The sequence below is a fragment of the Trichechus manatus genome, unplaced genomic scaffold (assembly GCF_000243295.1).
Source record: "Trichechus manatus latirostris isolate Lorelei unplaced genomic scaffold, TriManLat1.0 scaffold00100, whole genome shotgun sequence".
Taxonomy (NCBI): domain Eukaryota; kingdom Metazoa; phylum Chordata; class Mammalia; order Sirenia; family Trichechidae; genus Trichechus; species Trichechus manatus.
This window is the reverse complement of record NW_004444036.1, coordinates 3869721-3884269: the sequence shown is the minus strand read 5'-3', so window position 1 is coordinate 3884269 and position 14549 is coordinate 3869721. Positions and strand designations below refer to the sequence as shown.

Sequence of the window (14549 nt, the reverse complement as noted above, 5' to 3'; positions counted from 1 at the left end):
AGAGAACGTTCTATGTGTGTTGGAAACAGAAGTATACTGCTGTCGGGTGAATTGTTCGGTACATGTATATGAGATCAGGTTGGTTGATTGTAGCATTTAGATCTTCTGTGTCTTTATTGAGCTTCTTTCTGGATGTTCTGTCCTTCACCGAAAGTGATATGTTGAAGTCTCCTACTATTATCGTGAAGCTGTCTATCTCTGTTTTCAATGTTGTTAGAGTTTGTTGTATGTATTTTGGAGCCCTGTTGTTGGGCGCATAAGTATTTATTATAGTTATGTCTTCCTGATGTATTGACCCTTTAATCATTATATAGTGTTCTTCCTTTTCCTTTGTGGTGGATTTTACTTTAAAGTCTATTTTGCCAGAGATTAATATTGCCACTCCTCTTTTTTGAGTGTTGTTTGCTTGATATATTTTTTTCACCCTTTGCATTTTAGTTTGTTTATGTCTGAGTCTGAGGTGTCTCTCTTGTAGGCAACATGTAGACAGATCATGTTTTTGTATCCATTCTGCTACTCTCTGTCTCTTTATTGGTTCATTTAGGCCATTTACGTTCAGCGTAATTGTTGATAGATATGAGTTTAGTGCTGTCATTCTGATGTCTTTTTTTGTGTTTGGCTTACAGTTTCTTCGTTCCATTTAATTTTCTGTGTGAGTCCTTTTTCTTTATGTAGTTTCTTTTCATTGTTGTTGATTTTGTATTTGCTGAACCTTTATATTTGTGTTGTTTTTTATTTTGATGTGTGGGATTGTTAGTTTCCTTTGTGGTTAGCTTAATATTTTCCCCTATTTTTCTGTGTTTAAACTAGTCTTTTATTTCATTATATCATCTTGATTTTCTGTCTATATGAAAAATTTATGACTACATTTTTTAGTCCTTCTTTTTTGTTTTAATGTTGTTATCTTTTATATATTGACATTTCTGCTTCTCTATTTTCAGTGTTTTAGCTTTGATATATTTTTGTGACTTCCCTATCTGGGTTGATATCTGGTTGCTCTGTCCAGTGTTCTAGTCTTGAGTTGTTATCTGATGTTATTGATTTTCTAACCAGAGAACTCCCTTTAGTATTTCTTGTAATTTTGGTTTGTTTTTTTGCAAATTCCCTAAGCTTCTGTTTGTCTGGAAGTGCCCTAATTTCACCATCGTATTTGAGAGACAGTTTTGCTGGGTATATAATTCTTGGCTGGCAATTTTTTTTCTTCAGAGATTTATATATGTCATCCTATTGCCTTCTCACCTGCATGGTTTCTGCTGAGTAGTCTGAGCTTATTCGTATTGACTCTCCTTTGTAGATGACGTTCCGTTTATCCCTAGCCGCTCTTAAAATTCTTTCTTTATCTTTGGTTTTGGCAAGTTTGATTATATTGTGTCTTACTGACTTTCTTTTGGGATCTACCTTATGTGGGGTTCGATGACCATCTTGGATAGGTATCTTGTCATCTTTCACGATATCAGGGAAGTTTTCTGCCATCAAATCTTCAACAGTTCTCTCTGTAATCCTCCCATTTTGGCACTCCAATCACTCGTAGATTATTCCTCTTGATAGAGTCCCACATAATTCTTAGGGTTTCTTCATTTTTTAAAATTCTTTTATCTAATTTTTCCTCAAATAAGTTTGTGTCAAGTGCTTTACCTTCAGTCTCACTAATTCTGACTTTCATTGCCTCAGTCCTGCTCCTGTGACTTTGTTGAGTTGTCTAATTCTGAAATTTTATTGTTAATCTTCTGGATTTCTGATTGCTGTTAAATTTGTCATTATTCTGTTCTCTAATCTTCTTAAGTTTCTCTATTGCTTGGTCTGTGTTTTGCCTCATTTCCTTCCTGATGTCTTGAAGAGTTCTGTATATTAATCTTTTTTATTCTGCCTCCAGTAATTCCAAGAAATTCTCTTCCTCTGGAAAATTTGATTCTTTGTTTTTGGAGCTTGCTGAAGCCATCATGATCTGCCTTTTTATATGATTTGGTATTGACTGTAGTCTCCGAGCCATCAGTAAGTTATTATATTTATTTATTTTATGTTTGCTTACTGTGTCGTAGCTTTTTTTTTTTTTTTTGATACGCCCTAATAGGCTGCTTGAGTGAGCCGGTCACCAGCACGCCTGAAGCTCCAACATCCTGCCACCAGGTGGCCAGACCTGCCACTAAGTATGTGAGCCCGGGAGTCCACCCCTCGTCCTGTGTGGATTCAGTTCAGGTTTCCAGGTAGTTGGCCACCAAGTGTGTGGTGCAGGCTCTCACCTACAGTCCTAGAGAGGCTTGAGTGATTGGTGTAGGCACAGGTGTCCGGCTGCAGCAGGGGGTCACAAGCTGAACAAGGCAGGCTGCCGACAGCCCCCCCGATGTGTCCAGGAGGAAGGTGTGTCCCTGTTCCCTAGAGCGCATAGGTGGGTTGGTTTTGCAGCCAAACTGTGAGCACCCAATACTGTTGACTGTAAGTACTGGAGGGTACTATTTGTTCTTGGGCCCCTGTCGCAGGTGACTAGGTGGTGTGGGTGGAGCCACCAGTCCCCAAGCTCCTGATGTGGGTAGGTGAAGACCCTCCGTAATGGGAAGAGCAGTGTCAGATGTCACAAACTTGCCACTTCACAGCTGAAACAGTTGAAGTTAGACAGCAGGTATATACCCTGTTTTAATGTGGTAGAGAGGCCCTACGCTGTTCAGATGGGCCAACACTAAGTCTCTGTAGGGGAAAAAGCACTCAAAGTCCGTGGTCTCCTTATGCCTGTACGTAGGCAGAGGAGCTGTGCCTACCCTGAGTTCCTGGCTTAGGGGAGCCAGCTGATTATTTTTTTCCCCTGTTTGTTAATTTGTTCTCTCTCCAATGCTGGGAGAATGGCTCAGGGCGCGTGAGGGGTCCTATTTCCATCCCAGGGGACTCAGCAGTTGCTGAAGCCGTCCCAGACCCAGTGCAAAGCAGGGAGCAGGGAGGTAAATGGGAGAGAGGTTTTTCCCAAAGGGGGTTGTTTTTGATTCGCACAGTAGGCCAGACGCAAGTACTTATCTCTTGCTGATCAGGGGCTACTTCTCACTGGTTCTGGATGGCTGAGTAGACTCTCTACCCCTGGGTCTCACCTCGTGTGGAAAACGCCTCCCGAGTGCTGCTGCTTCCCTGCCTCACGGCTCACCCCTGAGCTGATCCAGGCTGAAGGGCTCCAGCTCCCGCCGGGTGAGGTCTGGCAACTCCTTGCTGCTTCTGAACCATCTCTCCCTCTGCCTGCCACTCAGTCCGATTGCTCAACTTTACCTTTTATGTTCAGGGCTCCTAGATTGTCATATATTATCTATTCACTTGGTTTTTCAGGTCTTTGTTGTAAGAAGGACCACCAGAAGCATCTGACTACTCCACCATCTTGGCCCTGCCTTTCCCCCAATGGTTTTAAAGACCCCAGACCCCCAATGTGAATGAGCAGCAGGGCTCTAGGATGCATCCCAATCCCTGCAGTGCCTCCTCCTCCTTTGCCTGGTTTCATTCACCTGCCCAGCAGCCATGCAGCCATTCACTCCTGGTTTAGGGCAGCGCCTGTCGTGGCTCATTTGCTCCTGGCAGGGGCGCCGACTGGGTCTGGGCACGCATGGGCTCCTGGCTCCTGGTGGCAGCGGTGGCTGCACGTGATTAGGAAGTGGCCACACCAACAGAGTGGTAGCATCCAGGACCACCACCACCACCACCTTCGCTCCCGGCACTCACAAACCCATTCCCTGCCTGGTCCCAGTGGCCACCTCTCTGCGCCCATGTGTGCCCTCTGCCCTGCACCTGGACATGCACAAAGTCCCAACCAGGCCCACAGCTGCTCATCTGGCAGGGCTAGCCTCCTGTATCCAGTGGTTACACCTTTGTCCAGCAGGGCAGGCTCTGGCAGTGGCTGCTGGGCCCCGGGCTGCTCCTGTTCCTCAGGTGGGCAGAGGAATGGGCGGGGCTGGGCATGTAACTTGGATACTGCCTGTATATAATATGGTGTTCATACAACGTCTAAATCACTTAACATCTGTCCTATTTCGCAGAGTATATCATGGGTGTAAATAATGCATGACTGTATTTTAAATTTGTTTAACCTTCTACGAGATACAAAGCTGATATAAATACCAGTATACACAGTTGCTTTTTTAATATTATTTTCTTAGAATAAGTTTAAAGTGCAATTACTAGATTAAAGGAAAGGAGGCATGATTAGTTTCATAATTTCTTACATATTTTAAAATTACCCTCCATTAGTCGTCAGAGAAATGCAAATCAAAACCACAGTGAGTTACCACTTCACACCACTAGAATGGCTATAGTCAGAAAGATGAACAATAACAGGTATTGGTGAGGATGTGGAGAAATTGGAACCCTTGTATATTGCTAGTAAAAATGTAAAGTGTTGCAGCTGCTTTGAAAAAGTGTTTTCAAAGTGGTGCAGCTGCTTTGAAAAGTTCCTCAAAAAGTTGAACATAGAGTTACCATGTGACCCAGCAATTCCACTCTTAGGTATAGAACCAACAGAAATTACAACGTATGTCCACACACAAACCAGATTATTCATAATTAACAAAAAGTAGAAACAACCTATGGACGTAAACACCCATGAATAAACAAATAAAATGTCCATAAAATATGCATATGCCTATAAAAAGGAATGAAGTACTGATAACATGCTACAGTGTGGGTGAACCTTGAAAATATTATGCTAAGTGAAAGAAGCCAGTGATAAAAGATCACATAGTATATGATTCCATTTATATGAAATGTCCAGAATAGGCAAATTTCTAGAGACAGACAGAAAGTAGATTAATGGTTGTCAGGGACTGAGGGGAGGAGGGGAGGAATGAGTGACTGCTAGTGGGGCTTCCTTTAAGGGGGACAGAATGTTCTAGAATTAAACTGTGATGATGGTTGTACAACTGTGAATATACCAAAACACTTTGAGTTGTATACTTTAAATGGGTGAATTGAATGGTATGTGAATTATATCTCAAAACTATTTAAAAAAGATTATCTTCCAGAAAAGTATTCTTTTCTGTCATCATCAGCAGTATTTTGTGCCCCCGACACGCACAACCTTTGAGTTTATTGTTTTTGTTAAATTTCTTTAGTTATAAGCTCCTCCAGTAGAACATACACCCCATGAAGGCAGGGATTTTTGCCTGTTTTTGTTCACTGCTGTTTCCCCAGTGCCTAGAACCCTGGCACATAATAGCTATTCAGTAAAACTTGTTGAATGAATGAATTTTGATATTTTTATTTACAAAGTAGACATTTATAACTAAAAATTAAACCCTTTAGTGTCTTAATTTCATTATATGTATGAACTAATTGTTCTTTCTAGCCTCAAATTCTTTTTGGAAAGAGGTAGCGTATAATTAAATGAATTGAATTGAATGTACATCCTCTGGTGAGTGATCTGGTTCAAGATCTTTGACTTTGTGCTTTTACTTTCTTTGGAAATTTAGTTTGTAAATGTTTGAGTATGCAAATTCTCTTTTTAACCGATGTCCATGTAATAATAGTTGTACTTTTTGTATCAGTCGATGGGGAAACAACAGTGACAAAAAGCCTTTTATGTTTTATTAATCACTACAGTATTTTCAAAAATTTGTGAAATAGAGGTATATAATATGTGGGACATATACTTATTTAGTCTATAGTCTGTGCATGGAGGCGGTATGATTCATGGGCCCATGGCAGTAATTTTGAAAGCCACCAGGAGTTTGGGGCCAATTAGTTGAGAACTACTTAATTATAGTATCAGAACTGAGGGAGGACAACTGGGATGTAAAGAATAGCTGGCATAGAAGATTATACCCTAATTATGTATTTAAAAATTCAGGTCCTAAAGCTATCAATTTTTTTAAAGACTAGAGAATATTTGAAAAATCAAGTTTAGAAGTACTTTTTAAAATTTACTTATTGGACATTAATTGTTTTAGCAAAAAATCAGAAGTGAACTAAATGTCTCATAATGGTTAATTAAGCTATGGTGTATTTATTTTGTGAAACTTTAGGCAACAATTGAATATTATAATTAGGAATTCTAATTCTTATTGTTTGACAACTTTAAAAAACAACATACCATCATGTATTCCTATGTATTTTAACAAAAGTTTTTATGTATGACCCTTGAACTAAAAATGGTTTTTACCTTTTTCAAGAGTTGTTTAAAAAAAAAAAAAGAAGAAAAAGATGTTGCAGAGGCCTTATGTTGCCCTCAAAGCCCAAAATAGTTACTGTCTGTCCCTTTATAGAAAAGTTTGTTGACCTCTAATTTAATTAATTTTATTTTCACAACATTCCAATAAGGTGAGTCCTGTTATTATCCCCACTTTAAGTTAAGTAACTTTTCCTTGATGGCATTCACTGTGTTTTACAACAGATTGTGGGCTCTTTCTACAAACTTGCTAACACTGTGTTTCTTTGCAGTGTAAAAAGTGGATAGTGGCTCACATGTCAAAAGATGGAACGGTCTCGATCTAGATCCCCCAGGTGGAAACAGAGGTGAGCACTTCTTAGCAGAGTAAGCTTGGATTTGTGATGTGCTGCAACTTTCAAATTCACCAGCACTGGTAAAAACCTATTTTAATAAGCTCATAGTACTTGTTGTTCATAGTAGGTGCTTTTTAGTAGTAGAGGTCATATTTCTAGATTCTAGAAGCTGACACCTTTGTTTAATTACAGCTTATGGCTAGAACTAATCCATGATAAAAAGATACGTGATAGCCATAGCAAAGGAGAGTGAGAAATATCTTTGAGAGTAATAAATTTGTTTTGTATTAGTGAGTGGTTTAGAACTCTTCAGTATGTGTTTTATTTTACTTTTTTCATAATATCTTTGAAGAACTTGGGAGTTAGGGGGTTTCCTATTATTCATGGCAGAATAATAGAATTTTGAATAACTCAATTGTAGCTCAACGTGCCTCTCTCCTCTTGTTGGTAGTATAAATAATGTGTGTAATTAGACTGGAATAATTCAACTAGTATTTATTGTATTACCTGCTAAAGGCAGGTCCTGAGGATACAAAGGCAAATATGACATCTTATGTGGCCACAGCAAGCACACAGACTGGCTGGGGAGATTGACATCATAGCCAACTATAATACAGTGTGAAAAATGCTGTGCTGGTGATTGGGACAAAGTATTCTGCATCCCCAGGGAGGGTATAATTAATTCTGCTTTTGTGGAGGAGAAAGGAGGATATTAAGAAAGTCACAAAGAAGAGATGAGAGTTTAGCTGGGCATTTAAGGATGGGTAGAATTTCTTTTTTTTTTTATTATTGTACTTTAAATGAAGGTTTACAGAACAAACTCATTTCTCATTAAACAGTACGCATATTGTTTTACAACATTGGTTACCAACCCCATGACGTGTCAACACTCTCCCTTCTCGACCTTGCGTTCCCTATTACCAGCTTTCTTGTCCCCTCCTGCCTTCTAGTCCTTGCCTCTGGGCTGGTGCGCCCCTTTAGACTCGTTTTGTTTTATGGGCCTGTCTAATCTCTGGCTGAAGGGTGAACCTCAGGAGTACTTCATTACTGAACTAAAAGCGTGTCCGAGGGCCATGCTCTCGGGATTTCTCCAGTCTCTGGAAGGCCAGTAAGCCTGGTCTTTTTTAGTGAGTGAGAATTTTGTTCTACATTTTTCTCCAGCTCTGTCCAGGACCCTCTATTGTGATCTCTGTCGGAGCAGTCAGAGGTGGTAGCCAGGCACCATCTAGTTGTACTGGACTCAGTCTGGTGGTGGCCATGGTAGATGTGGTTCATTAGTCCTTTGGACTATAATCTTTCCCTTGTATCTTTAGTTTTCTTGCTCACAGGCTTTTAAGATTGCAGATGCTACTCACCAAAGTAGAATGTAGAACATTTTCTTTTAAGCTATGTTATGCCAGTTGAGTTAGATGTTCCCCGAGACCATGGTCCCCACAGCCCTCAGCCCAGTAATTAGGATGGGTAGAATTTCAAAAGGCGGAAAGAGTAGAGACAAGTATTCCAGGAGTAGAGCTGTGAAAGTTACCAGTATATTCTCATTCTTTAGAAAGGACCATAATTACATACACAAAAGGCAGACCAGGAGTTTTCATGTTAATGTGACTTGGCCATTTTGCTGGTTCGTTTTGATTATTAGATGACCAATTGATCATTTCTTTAACAGTTTTCATTTTGTAGTTCACAAGACCAGATTATAATGAAGAGTAGCTTTAGAAAGAAGAGAGAGTGTAAAGAAGCAGATGGTTTTAACATGGAGGGGATCACAGAGGTCATTTTGTGTCACTCTTTTGTAGTAGGCCTTGGTGAGGGGGCACCATAGACCCTGCCAAGCTTAGTGCCTGATTTCTGGACTCCCTAGGACTCTGTCGGGAACTGTGAAGGGACAGTTGTTTTACCCTATTTGCAGGCTAACACATTAGCCTGCCACACACACTCCTGACTTGGAAGCAAAGGCCTTTATTACTCATGGCACAGCAGGCAACGTGAGTTTTGTGTTCATGTTGGTTCCCCTCACCCCTGAGTCCTCCAAGGGTGCTGCAGGGCGCTGGCTGGGTGGATGCTGCAAAGCAGTGGATTTAGGACATAGCTGAGGAACCTATGCTTAGGAAACCCTCAATCAGGAGTAAACAAACCCGCTCAACCTTTGTTCCGAAGGGAGACATTATCTTATTATCCTGGACAGCAAACAAATTGGCCCTCTGCCTCTGAAGGAGATACTATCTTTATCTTCCAAGGCTATTTGCCTTGGAGCAAAAGATGTCAGTGCCTCAAGATACCCGTACAGAAGTCTCCCAATAAACTTTGTGGGTGTCTTTTGCCCTTTTAGGAGAATTCAAAATGATAGTAACCATTCCAGCAACCTTCTTCAGAAGAAAGGGACTTTTTAAAATAAGATGTAATGAAACATATGATATGAAATATAATATCAAAGCACTATTTAATGTGAAGCAAGGATTAAAGTAAGATACTGGGCATTTTGTTCAGTCTGGAAGCCCTCTGCCTGTTTCTGCCAGCTTTTCTCCTTATCAGTGAAAGAGATAAAATCTTCAGGGAAGCCATCAGAGGCTCCAGTTGCCACTTTTTGGGATGAGGTACAGCCGCTGGATGACAGAGTTCTATTTCAGCTTGGGTGATTCCAAAGGAAGATATTGCCAAGTCCAGCGTGTAAGTCCCAGTGTGTACATGAAGAAGATGACTCTGCCTCCTTTCTTGGGAGGACACAGACTTGCCACCAAAAGGAATTTTACTCTTGGATGCTCCAACTAAAGATGGCAATTTCTGAAGAGGGTTGATGATAAAAGCTGCAAGGGTAGCTTGCTTATTGACTAGGAGACATTAAACACTCAGAAGATGGGGAAATTAGGGAGAGAGGACAGGTCAGATGAGGGGAAGGGTCCCAGGTGCAAAATGGAACTTCATTGTGTTCCAGATGGTTTCACTCCTTTCTCTTATCTTTAATTTGGACAACCCAGACTGGTTTCCCTGGATATCTTCCTCCTTTGTAGAACTGAAAGACTCAATGTTGGCAGTGCTGAGGTATTGAGGAAAGTAGTTATAGTAGAATCTGTTGTCCCTGAAGATCATTATAGCTGCATTAAAGCACATATATACCAAAGTTACAAGCTCTGTTTGGACAGCACATCTTTTGTTTTAGATGTAAGTGAATAGGTCTGAGAAAGAGAAGCAACTTATCTGTATTACTACTGTTAAGCAATCAGCTGGTAATTGAAAGGTTGGCAGTTTGAGTCTACCCAGGGGGACCTCGGAAGAAAGGCCTGATGGTCTGCTTCCAATAAATCAGCCATTGAAAACCCTGTGGAGCATAGTTCTACTCTGACACACATGGGCTTGCCATGAGTTGGAATTGACTCAAAGGCAGCTGTTTTTGTTTTTGTTTTTTTAATGGAGAAAGTAAGCATGAAATTCAGGTTTTATGCACCACTCCCACACCTGCCGTTAAGTATATGTTTTTTGTCCCTTGATACAACCTTAGTAAAGAGAATAGACTATCAATTAGAGAAACTATGGGGTCAGTCTTGGGTCTGAGTTTAGATTTATTGTAGCATCATAAAATCTTAGAATCTAATTTCAGAGATCATGTTCCATTTGCCAGAGACTCTCTTACACATTTATTTGTTTCAGTCTAGCCCTTCTTCTGCTTGTTTCTTACCTGGCCATTGAACCTGATGTAAGCTTTTGCTGACTGACCCTTTGAAGTCATTGCATCTCCTTTTGCCAGAAGTTTGCTGTCAGCAGTCTTCCAGCATGGATCCTCCTGTATACCTAAGCTGGTCCTCCTCCAGTAGGACTGGTGTGCTCAACTCATTTTTTTAAATTGTGGTAAAAATACATAGAAGCAAAACATTTGCCATTTCGACATTTTTTACATGTACAGTTCAGTGACATTAATTATTTTCATCATGTTGTGTAACTATCACCACTGTTTCCGGCTTTTTCCATCACCCTTAACAGAAACTCTGCCCCCTAAGGATTGACCTCTCCTTCCCCCCTCTCTCCAGCCTCTGGTAACCATAATAATAAACTTTGGTCCCTAGACCTTTGCTATTCTAGATATTTCATGTAAGTGGGATCATACAATATTTGTCTTTTTGTGACTGACTTATTTTATTTCACTCAGCATAATGTTTTCAAGGTTCTTCCATGTCATAGTATGTACCGGGACTTCATTTCTCTTTAAGGCTGAGTAGTATTCCATTCTATGTATATACCCCATTTTATTTATCCATTCATCTATTGATGAACATTTAGGTTGTTTCCACCTTTTGGCTGTCGTGAATAATGCTGCAATGAGCATTGGTGTACTGGTTGAATCCCTGCTTTCATTTATTTTGGGTATATACTCAGGAGTGGAGTTGCTGGGTCGTGTGGTAATTCTATGTTTAACTTTCTGAGGAACCGCCAAACTTTTCCACGGGGGCTGCACCATTTTACAATCCCACCAGCAGCGAATGAGGGTTCCAGTTTTCTGCACATCTTCACCAACACTTGTTTTCCATTTTTCTGATCATAGCCCTCCTAGTGTGAGTGAAGTGCTATCTCATTGTGGTTTTGGTTTGCATTTCCTTAATGACTAATGATATTGGGCATTTTTTCATGTGCTTGTTGGCCATTTGTATATCTTCTTTGGTGAAATTTTTGTTCAAGTCCTTTGCTCATTTTTTGATTGGGTTGTTTATCTTTTTGTTACTAAGTTGTAGGAGTTCTTTATATATTCTGTAAATTAAACTTTTATCTATTATTCCTCCAAATTTTCTCCCAGTCTGTAGGTTGTCTCTTCACTTTGTCGATAAAGTCCTTTGATGCTCAAAAGTTTTTAATTTTGATTAAGTCCAATTTGTCTATTTTGTCTTTTGTTACTTATGCTTTTGGTATAGTATGTAAGAATCCACCATCAAAAACTAGATCCCGAAGCATTGCTTCTGTGTGTTCTTCTGAGGGAGCCCTGGTGGCGCAGTGGTTAAGAGTTCAGCTGCTGACCAAAAGGTTGGCAGTTCGAATCCACCAGCTGCTCCTTGGGAACCCTATGGGACAGCTCTGCTCTGTCCTGTAGGGTCGCTATGAGTCAGAATCGACTCGATGGCAGTGGGTTACGGATTCTCCTAAGAGTTTTATGGTTTTAGTTCTTACATGTAGGTCCTTGATCTATTTTGAGTTAATGTTTGTATATGGTGTGAGGTATGGGGCAAGCATCATTCTTTTGCATGTGGAAATCCAGTTATCCAAGCACCACTTATTAAAGAGAGTATTCTTTCCCCATTGAATGGACTTAGCACCCTTGTTGAAAATCAATTGACCATAGATGTATGGGTTCAACTTATTTTGATATACACATGGAAAACATTGGTACAGATGGAAAGAGTGTGGTTGTTGAATTGGGCAGTACCATAATCAAACCTCCAGTGTATAATTCAGAATGCAGTTATAGCACATTGATTAATTTGAGTAGATGAATCAGCACAACTCTAGGAAAAGTTAAGTATTTTAGGTAGGTCATATAAAGACACACTTAGTATCATCTTTAAATGGACTAAACTTTTCTGTATTTGTTTACATAGGTCTTTATCACCAGTACCTAGAAATTCTGACCACTACAAGCAAAGACAATTTTATGGGCAGTATGGCTATGAATATAGGAAGGATCCCAAAAGACCCGTCACTTGGAGAATGGACAATGAGAAATATGGACAGAGTAAACCAAGAATTCATTCTCGTGAAAATATATATTGCCGGTCTTATGACTATAGATCACCTTCCCCAAACATAAGAAGAAACTCTTCAGAAAATTCTTATAGGCTCCACCAAGTATATTCACCAGGAAGAGAGAATGTTAACAGAAGATCTCAGTATATGCCGAAATACTCAGAAGGTATACCGTACAATGAGCATGATGAGAGGAATTGTTATCCCCAGAAAGTGCAAGGAAGATATTTTCCTGATGACTACAGGGTTAGAGGAAGTGGAAGAGGAGGGAAACCACCTCAGAGGCCAGTAGAAGATTCTTTTAGATTCGAAGAAAAGTGGCATGAAGATGAATTTAGGCACCAGTGGATACAAGAGGAAAAGTACCCTCCATTACCTAGAAGAGGCTCTGAAGACTTTGAGATGAGGAGCTCTTTTCAGAAGAGGTATAGGATAACATTTAACCTGGGTAATTTAGTATAAAGCCCCAAGTGAAAAAGTATGCTTACTTTGTGGTTGAAGATAATCAAAAAAACCCAGACCCGTTGCCTATAGGACAGAGTAGAACTGCCCCGTAGAGTTTCCAAGGAGCACCTGGTGGATTAGAACTGCTGACCTTTTGGTTAGCAGCTGTAGCACTTAACCACTACGCCACCAGGGTTTCCGTGGTTGAAGATAGTCACCTCGAAAAGCTTTTGTCTAAAAAGATAAAAAGCATTGTAATTTATAGTCTGCTGGTCTTAGTGAAGTGTTTATTTTTATAATAAATCATGTTGATGGCTAAAAAGCTTTTAAATTGATATTTTTCTCTTTAACTGCCTTGTACTTCTATGAATTGGCTTGAGGGATTATAGGTAAACTTGCTATTGCATTCTGCATTTAAAGCCATGCTGTCCCACATTCTGCACATATAAATTCTCACTTTCTTCTCTCTAGTGTAAGTATAAACTGCTTTTTGTCAACATAGGTATCCTGAGGATCGTGATTTCAGAAAATATCACTGCATATCAAAAAGACCTAAAGACATGGAGAGGTATGAAAACAGAGAGCCTGCTGGGCACCCAAAGTGGAAGCCCAAGCCTTCTCTTCCACCTTATCAAGAAAAGAAAGATCAGAGGAACTTCGGACCCCAAACTCATCGACATAATGAAAGGGAACACTCAGAGGCCAGTTCAGTAACCAAGATATCCTATGACTATCGCCACAAACATCGTAAGCCCTCAGATGAGGACCAGGACTTTACTGATGGAGGAACTCAGAGGTACTCTGAGGAAGAAGATAGAAAATACAGTTCTCAAAAAGGGTCTGTAGACAGAAAGCCATATTGTTTTAATGCTAGAAGAGGAAGAGGAACTAAAGATGGACTAGTCAGAGAACCTTTTAAACAAACTAAGAAAGACTGCATTGCCAGTACTCATTCAAATAAAAGTGATGTTGATTGGAGGCCCTCTAATGACAAATGGAAGGAAAAGATAAAGATAGAAGAGGATTTCAGAAAAGAGAGCAACCCTTCCAGTAGCCAACTTGATAAAAGTAAAAAACTTTCAGATGCAAAACCCTCATCTTTCAGTGGTAGGAAGAAACTACTTACAATCAAAGTAGATATGAAGAAATCAGTAGATACATTCAGGTATTATCTTAGTTTTTTCCTTATGATATTTATTAAATGTTTCTGTCACCTTTATTTGCAGCTTTGAAAACAGAATTAATAGTGTGTTTAGATTCCATTGAGGGGGAAGGATTGTCTGAATTTTTTCAAAAGAGCCCTGTAATGAGGGTGAATTCTGTGATTTGTAATGTGGGGTGATCTCATGTTGCTTATTTCCACATTGTATCTCAAGATGATTCTTGGGTGCAGGGAAGTCCACAGAGTTGTTCCTCTTCATGAATTCATATGTTTTTATGTTGCCAAATTTTCCTTATTCAGAGATAGGCTGGGTGGAGTTCAAGGAGAGCTATTCTTTGCTCAGTTTCTCAGAGATTATGCTCCCTGTTGCCTGAAATTCAGGGAATTTTTGAGCTAGAAGGGACTTTAGCAGGCCCTGATTTTATAGAGGAAGAAAGTGAGGCCCTGAGAGGTGAAGTGACTTGTCTAAGTCAGAGGAGCTTGAACTTAAATCCACGTATTCCCCTCGTGACTCAAGGAGGCTGGAGGCTTAACATTAACGTGGTGCTTGCTGCCATCTCAAAATGACGAGCTCAACTGACTAGATTCTCCTAGGTAGAGGAAATTAGACTGTGACCTAGGAAGATGCCTTTTTATAAGAAATTTGATTTAGCTCATAATGATTCTTTAAAAAAAAAAATAAGGTGTATTCTCTTAAAGCAGGCTCACATGCCTTATTCCATTATGAGAATTGCCTGTTTATAGATTCTGAGAATAATAA

General features: G+C 40.0%; 1 protein-coding gene across 8 annotated transcripts in view; it reads left to right on the top strand.

Annotated features, from left to right (window-relative positions):
• Window positions 1-14549, top strand: part of BCLAF3 (BCLAF1 and THRAP3 family member 3) — a 97841-nt gene that overhangs the window by 36489 nt on the left and 46803 nt on the right. For 6 of the 8 annotated variants that reach the window (XM_023737277.1, XM_023737275.1, XM_023737276.1 and 3 more), the window contains exons 1-3: window positions 6195-6474; window positions 12039-12608; window positions 13130-13792. In XM_023737277.1, the coding sequence (XP_023593045.1) occupies window positions 6434-6474; window positions 12039-12608; window positions 13130-13792 (1274 nt within the window). In that variant the 5' untranslated portion in view covers window positions 6195-6433. Of the gene's footprint in view, window positions 1-3878; window positions 3898-6194; window positions 6475-12038; window positions 12609-13129; window positions 13793-14549 lie in introns of those variants that run through there. The other 2 variants (XM_023737270.1, XM_023737271.1) reach the window with 2 other exon arrangements.